This window comes from Mytilus edulis, chromosome 14, assembly GCF_963676685.1.
Source record: "Mytilus edulis chromosome 14, xbMytEdul2.2, whole genome shotgun sequence".
NCBI classification, from domain to species: domain Eukaryota; kingdom Metazoa; phylum Mollusca; class Bivalvia; order Mytilida; family Mytilidae; genus Mytilus; species Mytilus edulis.
The window spans coordinates 10,950,256-10,972,041 of NC_092357.1; the positions used below are offsets into that span (position 1 = coordinate 10,950,256).

At 32.4% G+C, this 21,786-nt stretch overlaps 1 protein-coding gene across 1 annotated transcript; it reads left to right on the plus strand.

The window, feature by feature from the left end:
- Positions 1–190: 190 nt before the first annotated feature.
- On the plus strand, positions 191–18,531 carry LOC139502515 (uncharacterized). The gene is made up of 4 exons (XM_071292001.1): positions 191–471; positions 11,113–11,388; positions 16,436–16,627; positions 18,159–18,531. Exons 1-4 carry the CDS (start codon positions 408–410, stop codon positions 18,392–18,394), a joined length of 768 nt encoding a protein of 255 aa, XP_071148102.1. The 5' UTR covers positions 191–407; the 3' UTR covers positions 18,395–18,531.
- Positions 18,532–21,786: the final 3,255 nt, after the last annotated feature.

Sequence of the window (21,786 nt, forward strand, 5' to 3'; positions counted from 1 at the left end):
GATGCGCCCACAATAAATAGACATAATAACATTCGCCTCAAACCAAAAATACGACTATCTAAAATAATCATAACTACAGCTGAATTCATTGAGTATGTAAGAAAAGGAAATATCTTTGGTTAGTTTGCTTGCTATCTCAACTAATTATTGGTTGATTAATTCGATAGAATGACGGATTTTACAATTCTGTATTCCATTACCTTACAGTTATCCAATATCACATGATTTAGTCTTATTATAATCTACGTTCTATTTAAATAGAATTTTTTTCAACGTATTTCTTATTGATGCTTACAGTTGAATGAATGTCTCTCGATTCAGTTTTTGAAACAGAATAATTAAGGAATAAAAGAAAGTCATTTGATAATATAAAGAAGTGAATTCAAGTTTTGTTTGCGATTTGTATTATGGAAAAACTGATGGAAATGGTATTAACATTTTCAGTTTTTATCGCTGCTGTATTACTACAAGGTGAGTAACACAGACTTTCAAATTTAATCTTTTTATAGGACATTTTAGAAAAAGTGTTGATCGTTTGTTTTTTTTCCATTTATTTCCTAAATAAATATTGTTTGTGTATTTAACAACATTGAATTAAACAATTGCTTTCATGAGTACAAGAAGCAGTAGAAAAACTAGTGAAAACGGATGAAATGATATGATACTACTTATAGTTCACTTATTTTTTTTTTCATTATTCCACATCTTAATATATGTACAATAAGACAACAAACGCGTATCGAACCAATTATGAATGCCTTTCTATTTTAATTTGACTATTCATTTACTTCTTTGGTTTCTTTCTTATTTCTTGTCTTAAAAACTTTATAAATTATTAAGAAAAAGTTCACCCATGTTTCGACATTTTTTTAATGGGAAGGAATTCAATATAAATGTTAAGGTAAATGATTATTACAAAATTATCGTTTCATCCACGTGGAAGAAGAAGAATAAAATAAAAAATATTTGTACATTTACAAATTAAGTAAAACAATATGTATGTATGAGGTAATTGTATAATTAAGTTTTCTAATTATAAGATTACGTGTTATTTTCTTTTTCCTTATGCCTTTTTTTAATATTAAATCCAATTTTAAAACAATACAATGGACAGCCATTGTATCACAATTGTTTTATCCTCAGAAGATAAACAACTTAATATCAATATAAAAGGCAAAATGAGTGTATCAATGATAAATTCTAATAATCTAATTACTTGACGAATATATATCGTATAGTTTTAAAAACAAAGCAATAAAGATACTAGTTGATAGAGGCATTTGTTCTTGTATATTTCAATATGAAAGTGTTAGGAATAATGAAAAGTGTAATATGCTATCTATGTATAATTATAAATTCAGGTTGATGAGATGTTCACATGGTTCTATCATAATATTTGTGAATTTTACGTACGCCATCACGAGTTGATTGACCGTTATGGAATAACTGTTTCACAGGGGATATCGGATATGTTCCTTACGTCGTAGCTAAAATGTACAATCCCTTTTCCTTTCATGAATGTGACCTACCGAATTAGACTATTTACCGGATTTGTTATTCCATGAGCAACACGACGGGTTCCATATGTGGAGCACCATCTGCTTACCCTTCCGGAGCACATGAGACCACCTCTAGTTTTTGGTGGGGTTCGTGTTGCTTATTCTTTAGTTTTCTATGTTGTGTCATGTGTACTATTGTTTGTTTGTCTTTTTCATGTTTAGCCATGGCGTTGCCAGTTTATTTTCGACTTATGAATTTGACTGTCCCTCTGGTACAAATGTATCTTTCGATCCTTCTTTAGTAACGCTTAATTACTGCTTTGGTAATCCTGGTGCATGTATCTTAGTTAATCACATATGCAAATTACAATCCTCTCAAAATCAAAAGTTTCTGATAATTTCAATATTCATACTCCCAAAAGTTTTTTTAAAATTCTTCAAATGTGGTGCAATTAAACTGAATAACCCGCATATTTTTATATGTTATTTCGAAAAATTTAATTCAAAATTCCATTTTAAACCGGAGTAAACCATGAAAAACTGTTGATGACGTTACGATCACAGGACTAAATTATATCTATGAGCTGATAAAAATAACAACGTCAGCCAATCGGAAGACGCGTAATATCAAAAATTAAATTATTGGAAAATACCTGTCAACAATTATCTTGTTCCACATAAAAATAAAAACAGCCAAACAATGATTTTGCAACCCCGTAAAGACGTAAATAGAAAACTCGAAATATTACTGTTTATTACGCAATAGTATTGACAATAGGCTATATGTTATATTAATTTTGTCTTTTGATTACGGACTTTCCGTTTTGAATTTTCCTCGGAGTTCATAATGTTTGTGATTTTACTCTATACATACGCTACATGTTAAACAAATAAACACGCTGCCATTAACATAATTTTTCATTTTTCTTCACGCCTTAAAATGTTCTATTGAATCTAGTTTTAAAGTCTTTTCTAAGCCTTTATATTATAGTTACAAACTTTTACATGCATTTTGTTTAAGTTACCTAAAGACTCCAGCCTTTAACCAGGATATACAATTCCAATGCACAACTTCTTTGACGACATGACAACTTGACAGGAAATATATTTAGAATAAATGAATTTAAAAGTGTCCATTTCGATCTTAAGCTTTTGAAAGAAAAAGTTTACAATATACTCTGAAAAAACTACTTGAAAAATATTTGTCTTCAACTTCTAAAAGTGAGTATTTGTAACAGTCATTTATCTTTTGAAACGGACAGGTTTACATGTAACGCTGCCAACTATTCAATAGAAAGAAATGGAACTGAATATACAGAGTCGATTCCAACTATTCAATAGAAAGAAATGGAACTGAAAATACAGAGTCGATTCCAACTTATCAGTACAAATACAGATTAGAAAATAATTTTGTCTGCAGACATACAATGTAGTGGTTGTTAATATTGTTGATTATTGTTATACAAATGTCTTTCATCGGCCTTTTTTCGTCGTTTATTCTAAAAAAATAAATTGTCTTTTCAAAATGTGTTGCTGCCTTTTGAAATAATCTTCAAAATCTTCAAACAATTTCGTTCTACAGATGTCAAAGAATTGTCAACAAATAATTCATCCTCTATCAAAACTAGATCAATAAAAGATGCAGTGTATGGTCATCAACAGGTCGACAGCAAACCAACAACAAAAGTTCCCCGTGGAAATCTTCTCAAAAGGTTCAACGATAGATAGGTTAAATTAAAACTTCAATGGCTTTTAATGTCAAATATCTACATTTTTGTGTCTTTGTCTTGTTGGCCTTAAACAGGTTTAGATATACAAAAGAAAAATTCAAACGTAAGCCAAAAAATAATACGTATCAAGAGGATTTGATTATACAATACCACGTAATCATTTCGACATCTTAATTATTTTAAATGTAAAATGTGAACGTTACATGCTTGCGTCAACGGACAAATGTGTGTAACTGCTAGATGTAGCCGCTTTTCAGTCTGCAAATACTTTGTGTGATATCTCGTACTATTTACTGTATCAAGGAATGAGATAACAAACTCCTGATTACATTTTACATCTTGTAGTTGAGGGTTGTCTCGTTCTCAATTACAAAAATCTTCCTATTTTATACATGATGTAAAAAAATGTACTTAAATTGTCCGATTATAAATTTTGGAATTATTTAGAAACTAAAGTTTCAACTCCCTCAGGCAAAGTTGATTTTAGATGAATTTGAATATTATTTTTTTTTATCATATAGCTCTTTAACGGTTTAGGTACTTAAATATTTTCGGATTCCAAATATTTGGCTTTTAACGTTCCTGATGAAGGTAAATGAAGAAAAGCGCTTCGAACGCATAGAAATATCAAACGTGTAGTTTTCAATATTTTATAACAATATACAATATAGCTGATAATTTTGATGCGTAATCGGGACCAAAGTCGTATTTTGTCCGGTTAATATTTTTAATATTTTGTCTTTCAAACATATAGATGTAATGATCTCGTTCCACAAATAACATTCGAAGATATCACTGTCTTTCGAGGGTTTTTTTTGTTTTGTTTTAGTTTTTGGTTATTCAAACATTCTATACCTCCTTAATAACATTTCGACCAGGTGGAAATGAAATACCACAAATTGTACTATGTTTATTCATAACGCTATACCATTGGCAGAAGGATCTTTACCAGGATATATTATTCGTACGCTATTTGTAAAACAAATCAAACATTGACATTAAAGCATACATCATGTACATGTTTGTTCAAACTGTTTCTGTACGTAGGCCGAAACGATAGTAGTGTACCTTTTTAGAATATTCCTTCGCGACGTATTTATTCAATATATTGACATACATTTTTTTTCACTTAATATTAATTCGAAACTTCAGCACACGGATATTAAATTGTAATGACATATGCATTGAATTACATAACAGTAGGACATATTATACAATCTGGATAAACTCATTCAAAAATAGTCATTTGCACCTTCTAAACATTGATTCTTGGTAAAGGTTAATACCAGTGCATGTCATAAATGAAAAAGAGACTCCATTAATTGAATTTGAACCGTATTCGCGTCATTACAATGATTCGAATACAAGATATCAGTTCAATATCGTTTATAACTAAAAAAAATAAAAAATATGCTGATGTTGCATGGTAAAATTGTAAACAAATAACAGTTGTTTTTTTTTTTGTTTTTTTTTGTTATTTTTTTCGCCCTTTTTCTCTTTTTTTTTTTATTTTCGTATATAAACAATATTGTTAAAATGATAAAGAATTGTTTAGAAATTCCATTACTTTTTAATTAGAATAAAGGCAATGTAGATTATTCGTTTGTATGTTGTGCTGTTACACCACTGTCCCAGCTACTGGCTATAGGGAGGGTTGGGTTCACCTGTTTAACCCCGTCATGTTCTGAATGTATGTATGAAAAATAATATGTAGTATGATTGACAATGAGAGAACTAATCACCAAAATGACACAAACATTAACAACTATATGTCACCATACGGCCTTCAACAATGAGCAAAGCCCATACCGCATAGTCAGCTATAAAAGGCCCTGATATGACAACGTAAAACAATTCAAACGAGAAAACTAAAACCTTATTTAAATAAAAAAAAATGAATGAAAAACAAATATGCAACACATAGACAAACGACAACCACTGAATAACAGGCTTCTGACTTGGGACAGGCACATATATAAATAATGTGGCAAGGTTGAACATGTTAGCGGGATCCCAACTCTCCCCCTAACCTGGGACACTTGTATAACAGTACAACATAAGAACGAACTATAAAATAAGTTGAAAAAGGCATAATTCATCAGATGGACAAACATTAGACAGGAGCCTGTAATTTAGCGATTGTCGTTTGTGTATGTGTAACATATTTGTTTTTCGTTCATACTTTGTACATAAATAAGGCCGTTATTTTTCCCGTTTGAATTGGCTTTACATTGTCATTTCGGGGTCTTTAACAGCTGACTCCGCGGTATGGGCTTTGCTCATGATTGAAGGTCATACGGTTACCTGTAGTTGTGAATCGCTATGTCGTTTGGTCTCTTGTGAAGAGTTGTCTCCTTGACAATCATGCCACATCTTCTTTTTTATATGAATAATTCAGCAAATCAACGACATCATATTTCTCTAAAGGTCAGCGTTTATATGTGATATACAGGTTCAAAAACATGGGTTGTCTGAATTGTAAAATATTTGTCTTAGATTTTGTCGCTAACGTATTATTAGTTTTAAATATGCTGGGATTATAATAACAACATTCACACCGTTACAAAATGATAATCTGTATTGGAAGTGTTTAATCAAGTTGACATTTCAACAAAGTTTTTTCTAAAGATCATCTGTATACTCTAATTACTTTAAAAAGTTCAATACAAAGTGTGGAAATTGACAAAATTGTTTTCATTTTGAATATGTATTTTGCCTAAAAATTGTAAAACATTCTTTTCAAAGCTGATTTTATACTTCCCTTAAAATCATATTTTTTTTTTATTTGTTTCATTATGTATCACAATTTTAGAATTATTTTGGCATTCAGAAAACATAATAGGGCTATTTGAAGTCAGCATATGAAACAAATGTATTACAGGAAAATTGTCACATTGGTTGGATCACATGCAACGACATAAAGGAGTAGATACTATTTACTTTACAATTTTTTATAACTTCACATTTTTTGCGATAGATATCCATGATATGGGAGAGTTATCATATTCCGCGGAAGCTGCTTTCTTATTTTGATACAGATTTATGATGGCTCAAAATTCTTTTATAGAAAGATTTATATATGAAATCGGAACTTAATCAATTTTCAAATACAATTTACATAAACCTAGTATCGATTGCGGTAATTATCTTTTGTCTAATAAAACTAATTAGATTTTTTCTAAAATATTTGTATAAAACTGAGGAGACATGCATGATATACTAGTGAGGAGAAGATATACATGATATACTAGCGAGAAGATATATATGATATACTAGCGAGGAGGAGATATATATATAGCTAGGAGGAGATATACATGATATACTAGCTAGGAGGAGATATACATGATATACTAGCGAGGAGAAGATATACATGATATACTAGCGAGGAGAAGATATACATGATTTACAAATGTACTAGTAGGGAGAAGACATAGATGATATACTAGCGAGGAGAATATGTACATGATATACTAGCAAGGAGAAGATATACATGATATACTAGCGAGGAGAAGATATACATGATATACTAGCGAGGAGAAGATATACATGATATGCTAGCGAGGAGGAGATATACATGATATACTAGCGAGGAGAAGATATACATACTATACTAGCGAGGAGGAGGTATACATGATATAATTGCGAGGAGAAGATATAATTGATAAACTAGCAAGGAGGAGACGTGCATAATATACTAGCGAGGAGAAGATCAACATGATATACTAGCGAGGAGAAGATAAACATGATATACAAGCGAAGAGGAAATATATATAGCTAGGAGGAGATATACATGATATACTCGTGAGGAGAAGATATACATGATTCACAAATGTACTAGTGAGGAGGAGACATACATGATATACTAGCGAGGTGGAGATAGACATGATATACTAGCGAAGAGAAGATATACATGATATATTAGCGAGGAGAAGATATACATGATATACTAGCGAGGAAAAGATATACATGATATACTAGTGAGGAGAAGATATACATGATATAATAGCGAGAAGGAGATATACATGATATACTAGGAAGGAGAAGATATACATGATATACTAGCGAGGAGAAGATATACATGATATAATAGCGAAGAAGACATATACATCATAGACTACTGAGGAGGAGATATATATGATAAACTAGCGAGGAGGAGGTATACATGATATAATTGCGAGGAGAAGATATAATTGATAAACTAGCAAGGAGGAGACGTGCATAATATACTAGCGAGGAGAAGATCAACATGATATACTAGCGAGGAGAAGATATACATGATATACAAGCGAAGAGGAGATATATATAGCTAGGAGGAGATATACATGATATACTCGTGAGGAGAAGATATACATGATTCACAAATGTACTAGTGAGGAGGAGACATACAGGATATACTAGCGAGGTGGAGATAGACATGATATACTAGCGAAGAAAAGATATACATGATATATTAGCAAGGAGAAGATATACATGATATACTAGCGAGGAAAAGATATACATGATATACTAGTGAGGAGAAGATATACATGATATAATAGCGAGAAGGAGATATACATGATATACTAGGAAGGAGAAGGTATACATGATATACTAGCGAGGAGAAGATATACATGATATAATAGCGAGGAAGACATATACATCATAGACTACTGAGGAGGAGATATATATGATAAACTAGCGAGGGGAAGATATACATGATAGACTAGCGAGGAGAAGATATACGTGATAGACTAGCGAGGAGAAGATATACATGATATACTAGCGAACAAAAGATATACATGATATAATAGCGAGGAGAAATTATACCTGATATACTAGCGAGGAGGAGATACCCATGATATTCTAGCGAGGAGAAGATATACATGATATACTAGCGAGGAGGAGATATACATTAGGTACTAGTGAGGAGAAGATATACATGATATACTAGCGAGGAGGAGATATACATTAGGTACTAGTGAGAAGAAGATATACATGATATACTAGCAAGGAGGAGATATACATGATAGACTAGTGAGGAGAAGATATACATGATATACTAGCGAGGAGGAGATAAACATGATATACTAGCGAGGAGAAGATATACATGATATACTAGCGAGGAGGAGATATACATAATAGACTAGCGAGAAGATATACATGATAGAGTAGCGAAGAGGAGATGAACATGATATACTAGCGAGGAGAAGATATGCATGATATACTAGCGAGGAGGAGATATACATGATATACTAGCGAGGAGGAGATATACATGATATACTAGCGAGGAGGAGATATACATGAAATACAAGCGAGAAGATATACATGATGTACTAGCGAGGAGAAGATATACATGATGGAGTAGCGAGGCGGAGATATACATGATATAATTGCGAGGAGGAGATAAACATGATATACTAGCGAGGAGGAGATATACATGATATACTAGCGAGAAGATATACATGATGTACTAGCAAGGGGGAGATATACATGATATTATACCGGGGAGAAGATATAACCTAAAAATCATGCGACTGTTTTCATATTATGTTGATTTCTTGAGAAAAAAACATAAATGTATAAGTCATGTCCAGGGTTTCCCCTGTGTCATTTTTTTTTGTCGCCACCTCTTAAGCTAAAACAATATATTTTTCCCCAAGAAACACGAAGATATTTTTTGTTTTTCTACAACACCCCCCTTCTTCCCTTAGATAAGATGATCTTGCCCAATTGTGTCTATGATTATTCTTTCAAACTTATTTTAGAGTCTACATATTGAGTAAAAAACACTTAGCATTGACTTTAAAACAACAGAACTTTTTTTAACTTCAAAGGAAAAAATTTTCATTGTATTTTAAACAACTTTTCTAATTGAGGGGCCCACTTTACTTTTAATTATAAAGAAGATACAAGTTCTGAATTCAACAAAAGTCATGGACATGTTTTGATCATTAATACCAGTAAAATAGTTCGTTGGGTAAGTTTTTTTAAAAGAAAAATACTGATGTTCCCTTTTGTACTAAGAAGTGGTTTTAACAAAAGCTTTTATCACATGAAATTGGTCCCTCATTGCATGTGTAGTTATTACATTGAAGGGTTACTCTCATTCGATGGGTTGTTCCAAACCTTTTGGATAGATTTCTTCATAACGACAGTATTCTTTTCTTGACTATCGTAAATGAAAAAGTTGAGACGTAAAACTATGCTTGAAACACGTGTGTCACTTAAACGAAAGATTCCCAGACCTAACCAATAACCTATATTAAAGTCAAAGGATAGTTAAAGTTTTAAATCAGAGATTTTTCTTGCATTTGAAATTTTTTCGTCACAACAACAGCTTTCTTTCCTAAACTATCTTTAAAAGGAGAGGAAACGTTTGCTTCAAACACGTGCGTCGCAAAGTGGTAAAAAGTAAAAACACAAAAATACTGTACTCCGAGGAAAATTCTGTATGTGACATTTAGCGGAAGCCATTTAACCATATCATTTTGTCAAACAATTCAATCAACACCTTTATTAATTAGTCCTTTGTTGTCGATAGCTATAAAATGCAATCAGCTGATTAATGATTTTCTGTCAAAATTTTAATGAGGTCAAGGTGAATTCCGAGTATTGTCTGATCGGGTAAAGTTCGAGAAGCTCAAAATAAAGTAAATAAACCAGATGGAGAAAAATAAATTGTTATATATATTTCTTTGGCCAAATTCTTTCGAAAATGACGATTTTTTTATCTCCACAATTATTATTTTTACCGCCAGCGGAAACCCTGCATGTCAATATGTCAACATTTTAATTGTATGATACAAAGTGTTTGACTCTATTCCAAAGTCTAACGGGGGATTATTTTTTGAATGTCACCCTGGCGTGCAGACAAATCTAAAATCGATAACTCAAAATCAATGAAATAAATTCAGTCCAATAAAGAAAAGACGCAGCCCTAGATCTACGTTTTTGCCGTATAATGTTTTCAAAGGCTGTCATAAAAATGTATAATATATTACTTTGCGTCTGTTGTTTTTAGAATTACAGTGTCGTTGTTATGTGTGTGAATTCAGTTTAAGCACTTTTCATTTTAAATTCAACTGTTAAAGACAATTATAATGTAAGAACAGGGCTGAGAGGGTGATACAGCAGATTTGACCCCTCTTTTCGAGAGGAAGAAAACTGCTCTATCACGCTCTCAGTTAGTAGTTACAAAGGAGAACCAGCTGAAATCCAAAATAGTTTTACTGAGGCTATATTATCAGTTCGTTTTCGACTGTTTAGTACGAATTCCTTTTGGTATATTTCCATTGTCCTTCATCATGACAAACGCTATGGTGTTTTCGACGTTTATATTATTTATTTTTATTTAAGAAATTCGTTGTTGATCTTATGTGAAGACATATTTTTCTCTTATTATTGTGTTGGTTTTTTTTTACATTTCTTGATCGGTGTAAGAAAATAATTATCCTCACTAGAAAAATATTAGTTTGTTGCAAATGATTGCTTAAAACTTATCATTTATACATGTTGACGTCATGAAAAAAACGATCATGCCCGATGACGTCACATATAAAGAACACAACTTTTTTCGAAAGTTTTAAAAAGAACGGATAACAACCATTAGAGAAGCGGATTCCACTACTATAAATCGAGTGTTACGATATACCTCCACTCTCAATATTTAAATAATAACTATTTATAAACATCGGCAAGCCTCGTGCTTTAAATGTTGAAATTGTCTCGAGTGAAGAAATATTGTAACACACTTGTAGTAGGTAATTCTGACAAGTTTATATCATTGCAATTTCAAGTTATAATAAATTAATTAACGATAATATATATTATTGTGTTCACAACATGCATCATGTTATAGATATATAGTAGCGAAGAAATGCAAAAATGTTTTTCATTTTTTTCAGGTATTTTTGTAACTGGGTTTTCTGATAGGTGGAGTGTCGTTCACGAAAATTCAGAATGTGATATTGAGTATAATTGGATGATGGATTTACAAAAGATATATGATACTAAAGATGCAATGTACTGTGCCAGTCATTGCACTACAACTGATGGATGTTTAAGCTTTGAATATAACTCGGTGAATGCAGTATGCAGACTTTTCGACCGTCCTATTAAACGTAATAACGAAAGTACGTGTACACCAGGAAACAAAGTTTACTCTTACAGAAGATGGAAAGGTATAGTCTGTTTAACATGTATTTGGTACATATGATATGAGTACAAATGATCATCCAATATAGTCTCAATGTGTACAAACTCAAAATACTTGCTATATAACAAGCCATAAAAATGAAAAGATATGGTATATGTGCCAATCCAACATCTCTTCCTTCAGATTATAATGTGTATTATCACCAAGCCATAGAAATAGGAATAGATGATACGGTTTTGAAATGAGTAGCAATAAGATAAAAACAAATATTTGGTATTAGTGCCAATGAGAAAACTCTCAATTCAAGTAAAAATGTATACAAACTCAAAATACTTGGTAATCAACACATCATAGATATAAAAAGATGTGGTATTAGTGCATGTGGGACAACTCTCCATCCAAGTCACAATGTGTATAGACAACAATGTATAGAAATAAGAGCATATGATATAAGTATTCCATCCAAGTCAAACCGTGTACAAACTCAAAATACTTGGTAATCAACCAGTCATAGATGATGTTTTACAAGTGAGAATCTATTCACTATTTTGAAATATGATTATTTTTTTCTTTAATTTTTATACTATTTTCACATTTCCTGACCAGTGTGAGAAAAACAGTTCTCCTCACTTGTGAAAAAATCTGTTCTGGGCAAATCAAATGATCGGTTGAAATTTAATTGTTTTCTTGTGAATTTTCTTATTGTGACGTCATGAAAAAGTGAACATGCTTGATGGCATTACATAAGGAAAGTACACAACTTTCCTCAAACTTTAAAAAGGAACGGTAAAAAGCAAATAGAGAAACAGATTAAACCAATGTAACTCGTTTATTACGTTATTTCTCCACTCTCAACAGGTAAATTTGAATTATTTAAAAAAGCTCGACAAGCCTCCCGCTGCGCTTTAAAAATTAAGATTTAACTGTCTCTAGTTGGGAAATATCGTAATACACTTGTTGCAGTTGTGGAATCTATACACCCTAGTTAAACGCATTTGTTCTCATTATTATTATTATCATTATTTATATAATTATCTTATCCGAGTACAAACAAGACAGGGGTGATCTAAAAAAAATTATGTTAACATTGTCATTGGTTTCAATGAATTACATTGAAGTTTCAGTTAAATCCAAAGCGATAATTTCACATGTGAAATACACAAGGTTGTACGTTGGATAATCAAACTAATTGATAGAACATCTTTATATAGTACCGACTACTACTCTGTTTACAGTTAAAGATGGGCTTCAAACATTTTGTGGTGAGATATATTCCACCAGTGCTGCTTAATCTACTGCCTAATCTTCAATCACAACATGCTCAATCTTTGCAATTTTTAAGCAACAGAAAGACTTTTGATTTGTTTACGCTTTACACTATTTTCCCCATGCGTCACCATCTCATTAAACAGAGTTTTTTTTTTTTATAAAAATGGGAATTGTAGATACAAATTTATTGTTTTGGGTTACAAAAATTCATATCTTGTGAAGAACAACACTGAATCTACCAGAAAATATGCTATAGATGATATTATCAAAATGCTGGACTTTTGATCGACAATATATTTGTTGAGTTGGAGGATTCATATTTCAAGTGACAGTCGGTAAAGTAATGTGTCCTAATTGTGCACCCCTACTAGCCGATTTGTTTTTGTACTCGTATGAAGCAGAATGCATAGCAAACCTTCTAAAAGACAAACATAAATAGCACCTTGCGAAATTCTTTATTTTTTCATTCCAATAAGTTGATGATGTCATATCATTGAATGACACAAATTTCAGCCAATACTTGCATTTCATATATCTCAGTGAGCTTGAAATTAAGGATATTTCTGATACTAGAAGTACTGCTCCATACCTTGAACTTTACCTCAATATTGACACGGATGGACGACTTCACCAGAAAATATATGATAAACGGGACGATTTCAACGTCCCAACTACCAATATTCCTTTTCTCAGCAGTAACATACCGTCTGCCCTTAATTAATCATCAAGTTCATTTATTAGATTTTAGTTTGGATCAAAGAAAAATTACGCGATATATTTGGTTTATAGTTTGATTAAGAAGAAACTCCGACAAAGCTAAATAATACAATTAATTAATGTATAACAACCACAATTTAATATTAATTAGTATAGTAATTGTAATTTTAACTGTTATTAATAAATGTTATATAAGTCATACAAATATTATCTTGAATTCCATCCAAATTCTTTCTTAATTTTGAGAACTCGTTTTAAGAAATCAAATGTGACGTCACTTTGTGGGTTGAACTAGCTTTGGTTAAAACGGCTGTGTATGAGTAAAGTAGCCGTTTTTATTCTGTAGCTAGTCACCACTACTGTTTGATCATGTTTATCTATTATATAGTCATTTTATAAAATTTACTATTTGGAAAATTAAGAATTATTCTAAATATAAAGGATGTTCTTTTCCAAGGCGAATAACCCTGCCCGTATTGATGATTTCCTTTTTTCACTAAAGTAAGGTGGGTGTTTTAAAAAAATAAGTTGCAACCTGGTGATTTTTTTTTTTAAATGTCCAACCTTTTTTTTATTTACTGTGGGTGCACGTAGGGGGCACAAAATAAAGATTAGTATAATATTCACATTTAATGGAGTTGAACAAACATAAATAGAAGTACTCATATTAATTGTCAATTATTCTTTGATTTTATTTTTTCAAAAATTTATCTCTTTTATCTCTTCTTTCATTTACAATTTTATGCATCAGCATGGATTTAAGCCCTTTCGATCCAGGTTTCTGTCCTGTTTCTTGCTTTTGTGCCGTATTTTTGGCACACAAAACAGTAGTATCCTTCCTCTGTGACTATAAGTCATTTGAAGTCTTGCTCATATTTGTCTTCACTTGTGTGTCTTTCCCGTTGTTTGGTTGATTTTTGTTCAATTTCAACAACTTCAACATTACTATCAATTTTATTTAACCTATTTGGTCTAGTATTTTCTTTTTCATCATCGTCATCTGCCTTTCTTTTCATTGATAAATAAAAACATTGAAATTTGACGATTGGACGCAATCTTTGTCAATGAAAACAAGATTGGATTACTATTCAAATTTTAACGTTATGGAACCGAAAAAATCCGGATTTTGAAAAAAAAAGCCGACCACCTCCTAAAATCGAAAGGTGGTCGGCTTTCAAAAGAAGGTGATCGGCACACCTGGCTTAAATGCCGAATGGAAAACACTGACAGACAGATAGATCACAACTTTTTGGAACTTGTGGTTCCCAGTGCTCTTCAGCTATGTTTTTGTTTTGGCTTTTACACTTTTTTCATTTGAGCTTCATTTGTTAGTCTTGTGTGAACGAAACGTACGTCTGGCGTATTAAATCTTAAAACTGGTACCTTCTGTTGGCTTTTATTCGTGTGTTTCACTGTCTTATATTTTCTCCCATTTATTTGAATTGTAGTCCTGTCATGTAGTTCTGTCATTTTAATGTTATAATTAATATTGCCAGTTAAACGGGAGGTTTAATATGCCAAGTTCAATCCACCATTTTTTTCGTAAAATACCATGTACCAAATCAGGAAAATTACATTGTTTAGTTTTGTTTGTTTGTTACATTTTAATGTTGTATTTCTGTTGTGTCGAAGTTCTCTTACATTTGATGCGTTTCTCTCAGTTTCAGTTTGTAACCCGGATTTGTTTTCCTCTAGCGATTAATGAATTTCGAACAGCGGTATACTACTGTTGTCTTCATTTGTTGCACTCATCCGATGTAATACAACAATGTTGCCAAGACATTGCATCAAAACACAATAGTGCATGCGTTGAAAAAGATATAATTCCTGACATTTTATTTCTACTTCAATTAAAAAAAAACATTAACCAATGAATATAACTATAAATCAAAGAATTCAACTTTTGATAGAAAATATAATGGATACCGTATAGGACAATCAATCAATCTCATAAATCGAAAATAAGAGCCATGGATAAGAAAACAAGTCATGGGTTCAACAGACAGATAAATGTACACCAGAAACACCATAGAAAACTAAGATATAAGGTGCTTAAGAAGATTCAATTCAAGGACAAAAAAACAAAAACAGTTTTAGCACCGCAATAGGTGGGAGACTTGGTCTCTAACCAGATTAAGTAGTTCCTGGCATGTATGTATTACGCGCCTTAGCCCTTTGATGTAAGAAGAGTAAGTAGTTTCTGACATACATGTATCACGCGCCTTAACCCTTTGATGTAGGTAGAGTAAATAGTTCCTGGCATGCATGTATAACAAACCTTAACCCTTTGCTTTAGGTAGTGTAAGTAGTTTCTGGAATGCATGTATTACGCGGCATTATCCTTTGCTTTATGTTGAGTAAGAAGTTCCGGCATGTATGTATTACGCGCCGTAACCCTTTGCTGTAGGTAGAGTTAATAATTCCTGACCTGCAGTTATTACGCGCCATAACTCTTTTATGTACATGTAGGTAGAGTAAATAGTTCCTGGTATGCATGTATTGCTCCCAATAACCCTTTAGTGTAGGTCGAGTAAATAGTTCCTGACAGGAATGTATTACGCGCCATAACCCTTTTCTGTAGGTAGAGTAAATAGTTCTTGGCATGCAGTTATTATGCGCCAAAACTCTTTTATGTAGGTAAAGTTAATAGTTCCTGGTATGCATGTATTACGCGGCATAACCCTTTGATGTAGGTAGAGTCAAAAGTTTCTGGCATGCATGTATTACGCGCCGTAACCCTATACTATCAATCCGCACACATCCAACATCCAATGGATTTAGTGTAAAGACATCATAAACAGCCAGAGAAAAACATGACCTTGTGCAATGCCAAGTTACAGGTATCGACAGATTGTAGATCCATGAATATGTATATATATAACATACTAGTAAAATTTAATTAGCTTTTAATTTACTGTATTACGCGCCATAACCATTTGTTGTATGTATGTCCCGTAGTCTGAAGAGGAGGACGTGCCTGACATGCATGCATTACGCGCCATAACTCTTTGTTGTATGTATGTCCAGACTAGGCTTAAGAGGAGGACTTGTCTTAGTTATATGATACAATTTTTTTATTTTTTCAGATGGCTGTTCCGATCCAGGATATGCTTATCATGAATCTTTCAACATATGTATGTCCTTCCCTACTGACATGACCAACACTTACTATTGGGATGAGGCACAGCCTTACTGTGAAGCTAAAAATGAATCATTTCTTATTATTGATGGTATCCCTAGACTTGTTGTAGCTAACAACATTATGGACATGAGGCCAAGTGAGTAAATTCATTAAGTATTTACCCGAAATAACATTTTCAAATATAAGTATAACAGACTCGTAGTCAGTTGTAAATGCACAATAGAAAACAATATATTTGTTACCAGTTTCGGGATCAACGAGTCTGTTTTAAAGCAAGCTTCCCGAATTAAACTTAGCAGGCTTATGATTTGTAACGACAAACGTGCAGTGTCTTCTCCATACATTGTCGTAAATAAAGGCAACATAAGTATACCGCTGTTCGAAAGTCATAAATAGATTGCGGGAAAACAAATCCAGGTTACAATCTATAACTGAGGGAAACACGTCAACTATAGGAGGATTTACACGAAACAAAAGAAACACTATAATGCAACAAGAAAAAAAATAATGATATAACACGCACAGACACGAACTATAAGATAACACCTGCCATCTTTCTGACATGGTACATGACATTTTAAGAAAAAAAATGGTGTCAAGCTAAGCCTTACGCTTGTTTTGGGTTAGTCGTTACAAGTCATAACCTTGGTATATGTAATGGGTTTCGAGAAGGTTGACTTATTGATGACAAAACTGGTAAAAAAAGATCAATGCAAGAACCATAGATAAGTTATGCATTAATCTATTAAAAACTTGTGATGCGTATCATAAATTTTGAGAACAAAGTCATTATTAAACTAGGCATGATAAACTAAGAAAAAAGAGAAAAAGAAAAACCACCTTGCGAAATGCTTTTATACTTTCAGATATATTGATGATGTCCTATTACTAAATAACCAATATTTCCGCCAGTACTTATGTAATGTTACCATTTAGTAATATTTTGAGCATTGCAATTTGAGCGGGAAATTTGGTTTGCCATAAAATTAGGTTTAATCTACTATATTTCTTAATGTCCCTTACAAAGTCAGGAACATTCAAATATCTATAAATGTGGCATACATATATTTGTTTTTGTTGTACTTCTGTGTTTTTGTTCTGCTGTAGGTTTTCTCTTATATTTGATATGTTTCCCTCGGTTTTACTTTTTAAAAGAGAGACGAAAGATATCAGAGGGACAGTCAAACTCAAAAATCAAAAATAAACTGACAACGCCTAAAGTTTTTTTTTTCAATCAATTTATGAACTTTGAACAATGGTATACAACTGATGTCTTTCTATATCGTAAAACAAAGCTAAATATATATTTAAAAGTCAGTTTACTGTCATACAATTGAGAAGTTTAGCTAGCTTTTAAATCATGTTTAATCAATCATTTTCTACATATGATAGTTGATAGACAGTTGTGTGATGTGTTTGAGCTGTATATGTTACTGTTTACTGTTTGCTAAAAATTCAAAATTGGTTGATCAATTGTTTCCAGTCAGTTCTTGCACAGTTCGAGTATTTAGATCATTCTTTTCTTTTTAAATTTGTACAAATATCGTTTCTTCGACATCCTTTTAAGTTCTTCTCAATGCTGAGACATCAACATGTAATCTGTAAAAGTTAAGTTATCTCAGGTTCATCTTTGTGAAAAGTAAAATAACACTATTACAATATTACAGGGTATGATTTAAGCTTTTATTGGGTCGGTGGAAGAAGAGGTACGGATGGTGTATTTAGATGGATTGATGGAACAGATATGCCACCGACCAACACGTGGTACTGGTTCAAAGATCCAGCAAATGACCCAACCTTGGACTGCGTAGCGATACACAAATGGTTATTCCAAGGGAAATATTATGTAGTTGATTGCGATGTTCAAAAGGCATTGGTTATTTGTGAAAAGTTTTATCCATAATTTGTCATTTCAGAATGCTGTGTAGTGCTTGTAATTGTATTTGTTTGTCTAACTAACTAACTGACTCAAGTTTCACGTCTCATGTTGAAATCGTACTGTACGGAACATTGTTTGTATAACTTTCTGCCACTAGTGTCACGTCCCATGTTGACATCGTACTGTACGGAACAATGTTTGTATAGCTTTCCGACACCCTGTGTCACGTCTCATGATGAAATCGTACTGTACGGAACATTTTTTGTATAACTTTCTGACACTTGTGTCACGTCTCATGTTGAAATCGAACTGTACGGTACATTGTTTGAATAACTTTCTGACACTTGTGTCACGTCTCATGTTGAAATCGTACTGTACTGAACATTGTTTGTATAACTTTCTGACACTTGTGTCACGAATCATGTTGAAATCGTACTGTACGGAACATTTTTTGTATAACTTTCTGACACTTTAGTCACGTTTCATGTTGAAATCGTACTGTACGGAACATTTTTTGTATAACTTTCCGACACTTGTGTCACGTCTCTTGTTGAAATCGAACTGGACGGTACATTGTTTGTATAACTTTCTGACACTTGTGTGACGTCTCATGTTGAAATCGTACTGTACTGAACATTGTTTGTATAACTTTCCGACACTTGTGTCACGTCTCATGTTCAAATCGAACTGTACGGTACATTGTTTGTATAACTTTACGACACTTGTGTCACGTCCTCTTGCTGAAATCGAACTTTAGAGTACATTGTTTGTATAACTTTCTGATACTTGTGTCACGTCTCATGTTGAAATCGTACTGTACGGAAAAATGTTTGTATAACTTTCTGACACTTGTGTCACGTCTCATGTTGAAATCGTACTGTACGGGACATTTTTTGTATAACTTTCTGACACTTGTGTCACGTTTCATGTTGAAATCGTACTGTACGAAACATTTTTTTGTATAACTTTCCGACACTTGTGTCACGTCTCTTGTTGAAATCGAACTGTACGGAACATTTTTTGTATAACTTTCTGACACTTGTGTCACGTCTCTTGTTGAAATCGAACTGTACGGTGCATTGTTTGTATAACTTTCTGACACTTGAGTCACGTCTCATGTTGAAATCGTACTGTACGGAACATTATTTTGTATAACTTTCCGACACTTGTGTCACGTCTCTTGTTGAAATCGAACTGTACGGAACATTTTTTGTATAACTTTCTGACACTTGTGTCACGTCTCTTGTTGAAATCGAACTGTACGGTGCATTGTTTGTATAACTTTCTGACACTTGAGTCACGTCTCATGTTGAAATCGTACTGTACGGAACATTATTTTCATAATAAAGGGGTAGTATTCAGTTCGCCTTTTCAGAAACTAAAGGACTATGGCAATCTCTTTGTTCATACACCAAAATGAAAATAATGTTACGTTTTTGGTTGAATTTCCATTGTTCAGTACGTTTTTAACCAATCACATTTTGGTGTACGCTTTTGAAAATATTACCCAGTATGCATTAGATTCTGAAACGGTGAATTACAGCTATTACAATAGGCAAACTCAATACCGTATAGTTGACTACAAAAAGTACCCGACATGACACAATTTAGGAAAAACTGATATGACATAATGAAACATCCATGACACATCTGAACTTCAGCCAGATACAGAATCAATCGGCAATCCTCGGATGAATCCGTTACTCTCTTTGAGGTACGGAATCGGCCGAGTTGTGACGAATGATACAGAATGTGTTGTGGTAAAGCATATGTGTAAAAAGTAAAATCACAAAAATACTGAACTCCGATGAAATTTAAAAACGGACATCCCTAATGAGCAGTCAACCATCCTCTAACCGCCAACAGTCTTAGAACAACATAAACAAAGCTGTTTACATTCAGCGTAAATCTCAAAGATTGGTACGAGTTTGAAACCCGCATTTATAAAACAATAGTCACAAATCAACGTACCAGATTTCTTTCCATTACTGGAATATAGCTCAAAGATTACCTTAGCTGTGTTTGGCAAAATTTTAGAAAATTTTGTTCCTTAATGCTCTTCAACTTCATACTCTATTTGGCCTTTTGAACATTTTTTTATTCGAGTGTCACTGATGAGTGTTTTGTAGACGAAACGTGCATCTGGCATAAATATAAAATTTTAATCCTGGTATCTATAATGAGTTTATTGACAAAGTCTACAGAAAAATCTCCTCTTGGGCTATAATGAGCATTCGAAGAAAATGATTGATACTTTGTAAAAATGTTCAAATAGCAGTAGAAATTAATTTTTCAGATAAAATACCATATCAAACCATTAGAAACTATTGTTGCCGTAATTTTTTACGACTGAAATTTCACTTCCATTCATAACTCTACATAAGCCATCAAACAAGATGCAATTGGTATCACATACTTTCACTTACTTGTTATTGTACGAACTTTTTGTTGCGGTTTTGAATTATTCAATGATAATTTTTTTTTAAATGGATTGAAGTGTCCATATACTTAGAGATAAAATTAAACTTAACAAGAAAACTGACGAAAGACAATACATACTTCCTTTTAGAATACATTATACTTGATTGACATTTCCGTTCAAATCTAAGTTAACAGTAAAATTGAGGATTCACTAAACGTCATACTCTGATAATGTCATCCAAGATGCCAACATTTTTAATCTATATAATAAAACAGTTATTGTAAAAGACACTGTTCATAACTTCAACAAAAGACTCATCTATGACGAGAAAATCTTAAAAACATTAATTTCTAAAAGCAAATACATACTTTCTATTTTCTAAAATGCTATTGTTTTTGAAAGATATCAAGCATCATGCAATGCAGCATTTGAACAATACAATGTATACCTCTATACAAACATTCATTATACGTTTTGTTTTTGAAAGATATCAAGCATCATGCAATGCAGCATTTAAACAATACAATGTATACCTCTGTAAAAACATTCATTATACGTTCAATTGTTGATTTCTCCTTGATATCAACATATTAGTAATGCTTTAACAGCCATATTTTATAATAATTGAACAGGTTAAAAATGTCTATTTTGATATTATCAAGAAACTAAGGTTTTAAATCCCTCAGGCAAAGATGACTTTAGGTGAATTTTGCTATAAATTCTAGCATGTTTGTTATATAGCTCTTCAACGGTTGCGGTACTCATACATCAAATGACTATCTATGAGCGTTCCTGATGAATGTAAATCCATAAAAGCGCTTCTGACGCATGCAATTATTTAACGTGTTGTTGTCATTTTTTAAATATAGTATGGTCTACTTATCCTTCTGGTACACATGATGTCAACCCTACATAAACCAGCAACACACACACATATAGCACGTGACCAACACATGAGATGATAGACATGTATTTATCGATGTTCTTTGTTTTG

What these genes read in the sequence shown, in the direction of transcription:
- LOC139502515 (XM_071292001.1), top strand. Translation starts at nt 408, where the DNA reads ATGGAAAAACTGATGGAAATGGTATTAACATTTTCAGTTTTTATCGCT. An exon ending in CTCTTACAGAAGATGGAAAG is followed by an intron (nt 11,389 to 16,435) that starts GTATAGTCTGTT and finishes TTATTTTTTCAG; the next exon opens with ATGGCTGTTCCGATCCAGGA. An exon ending in CATTATGGACATGAGGCCAA is followed by an intron (nt 16,628 to 18,158) that starts GTGAGTAAATTC and finishes ACAATATTACAG; the next exon opens with GGTATGATTTAAGCTTTTAT.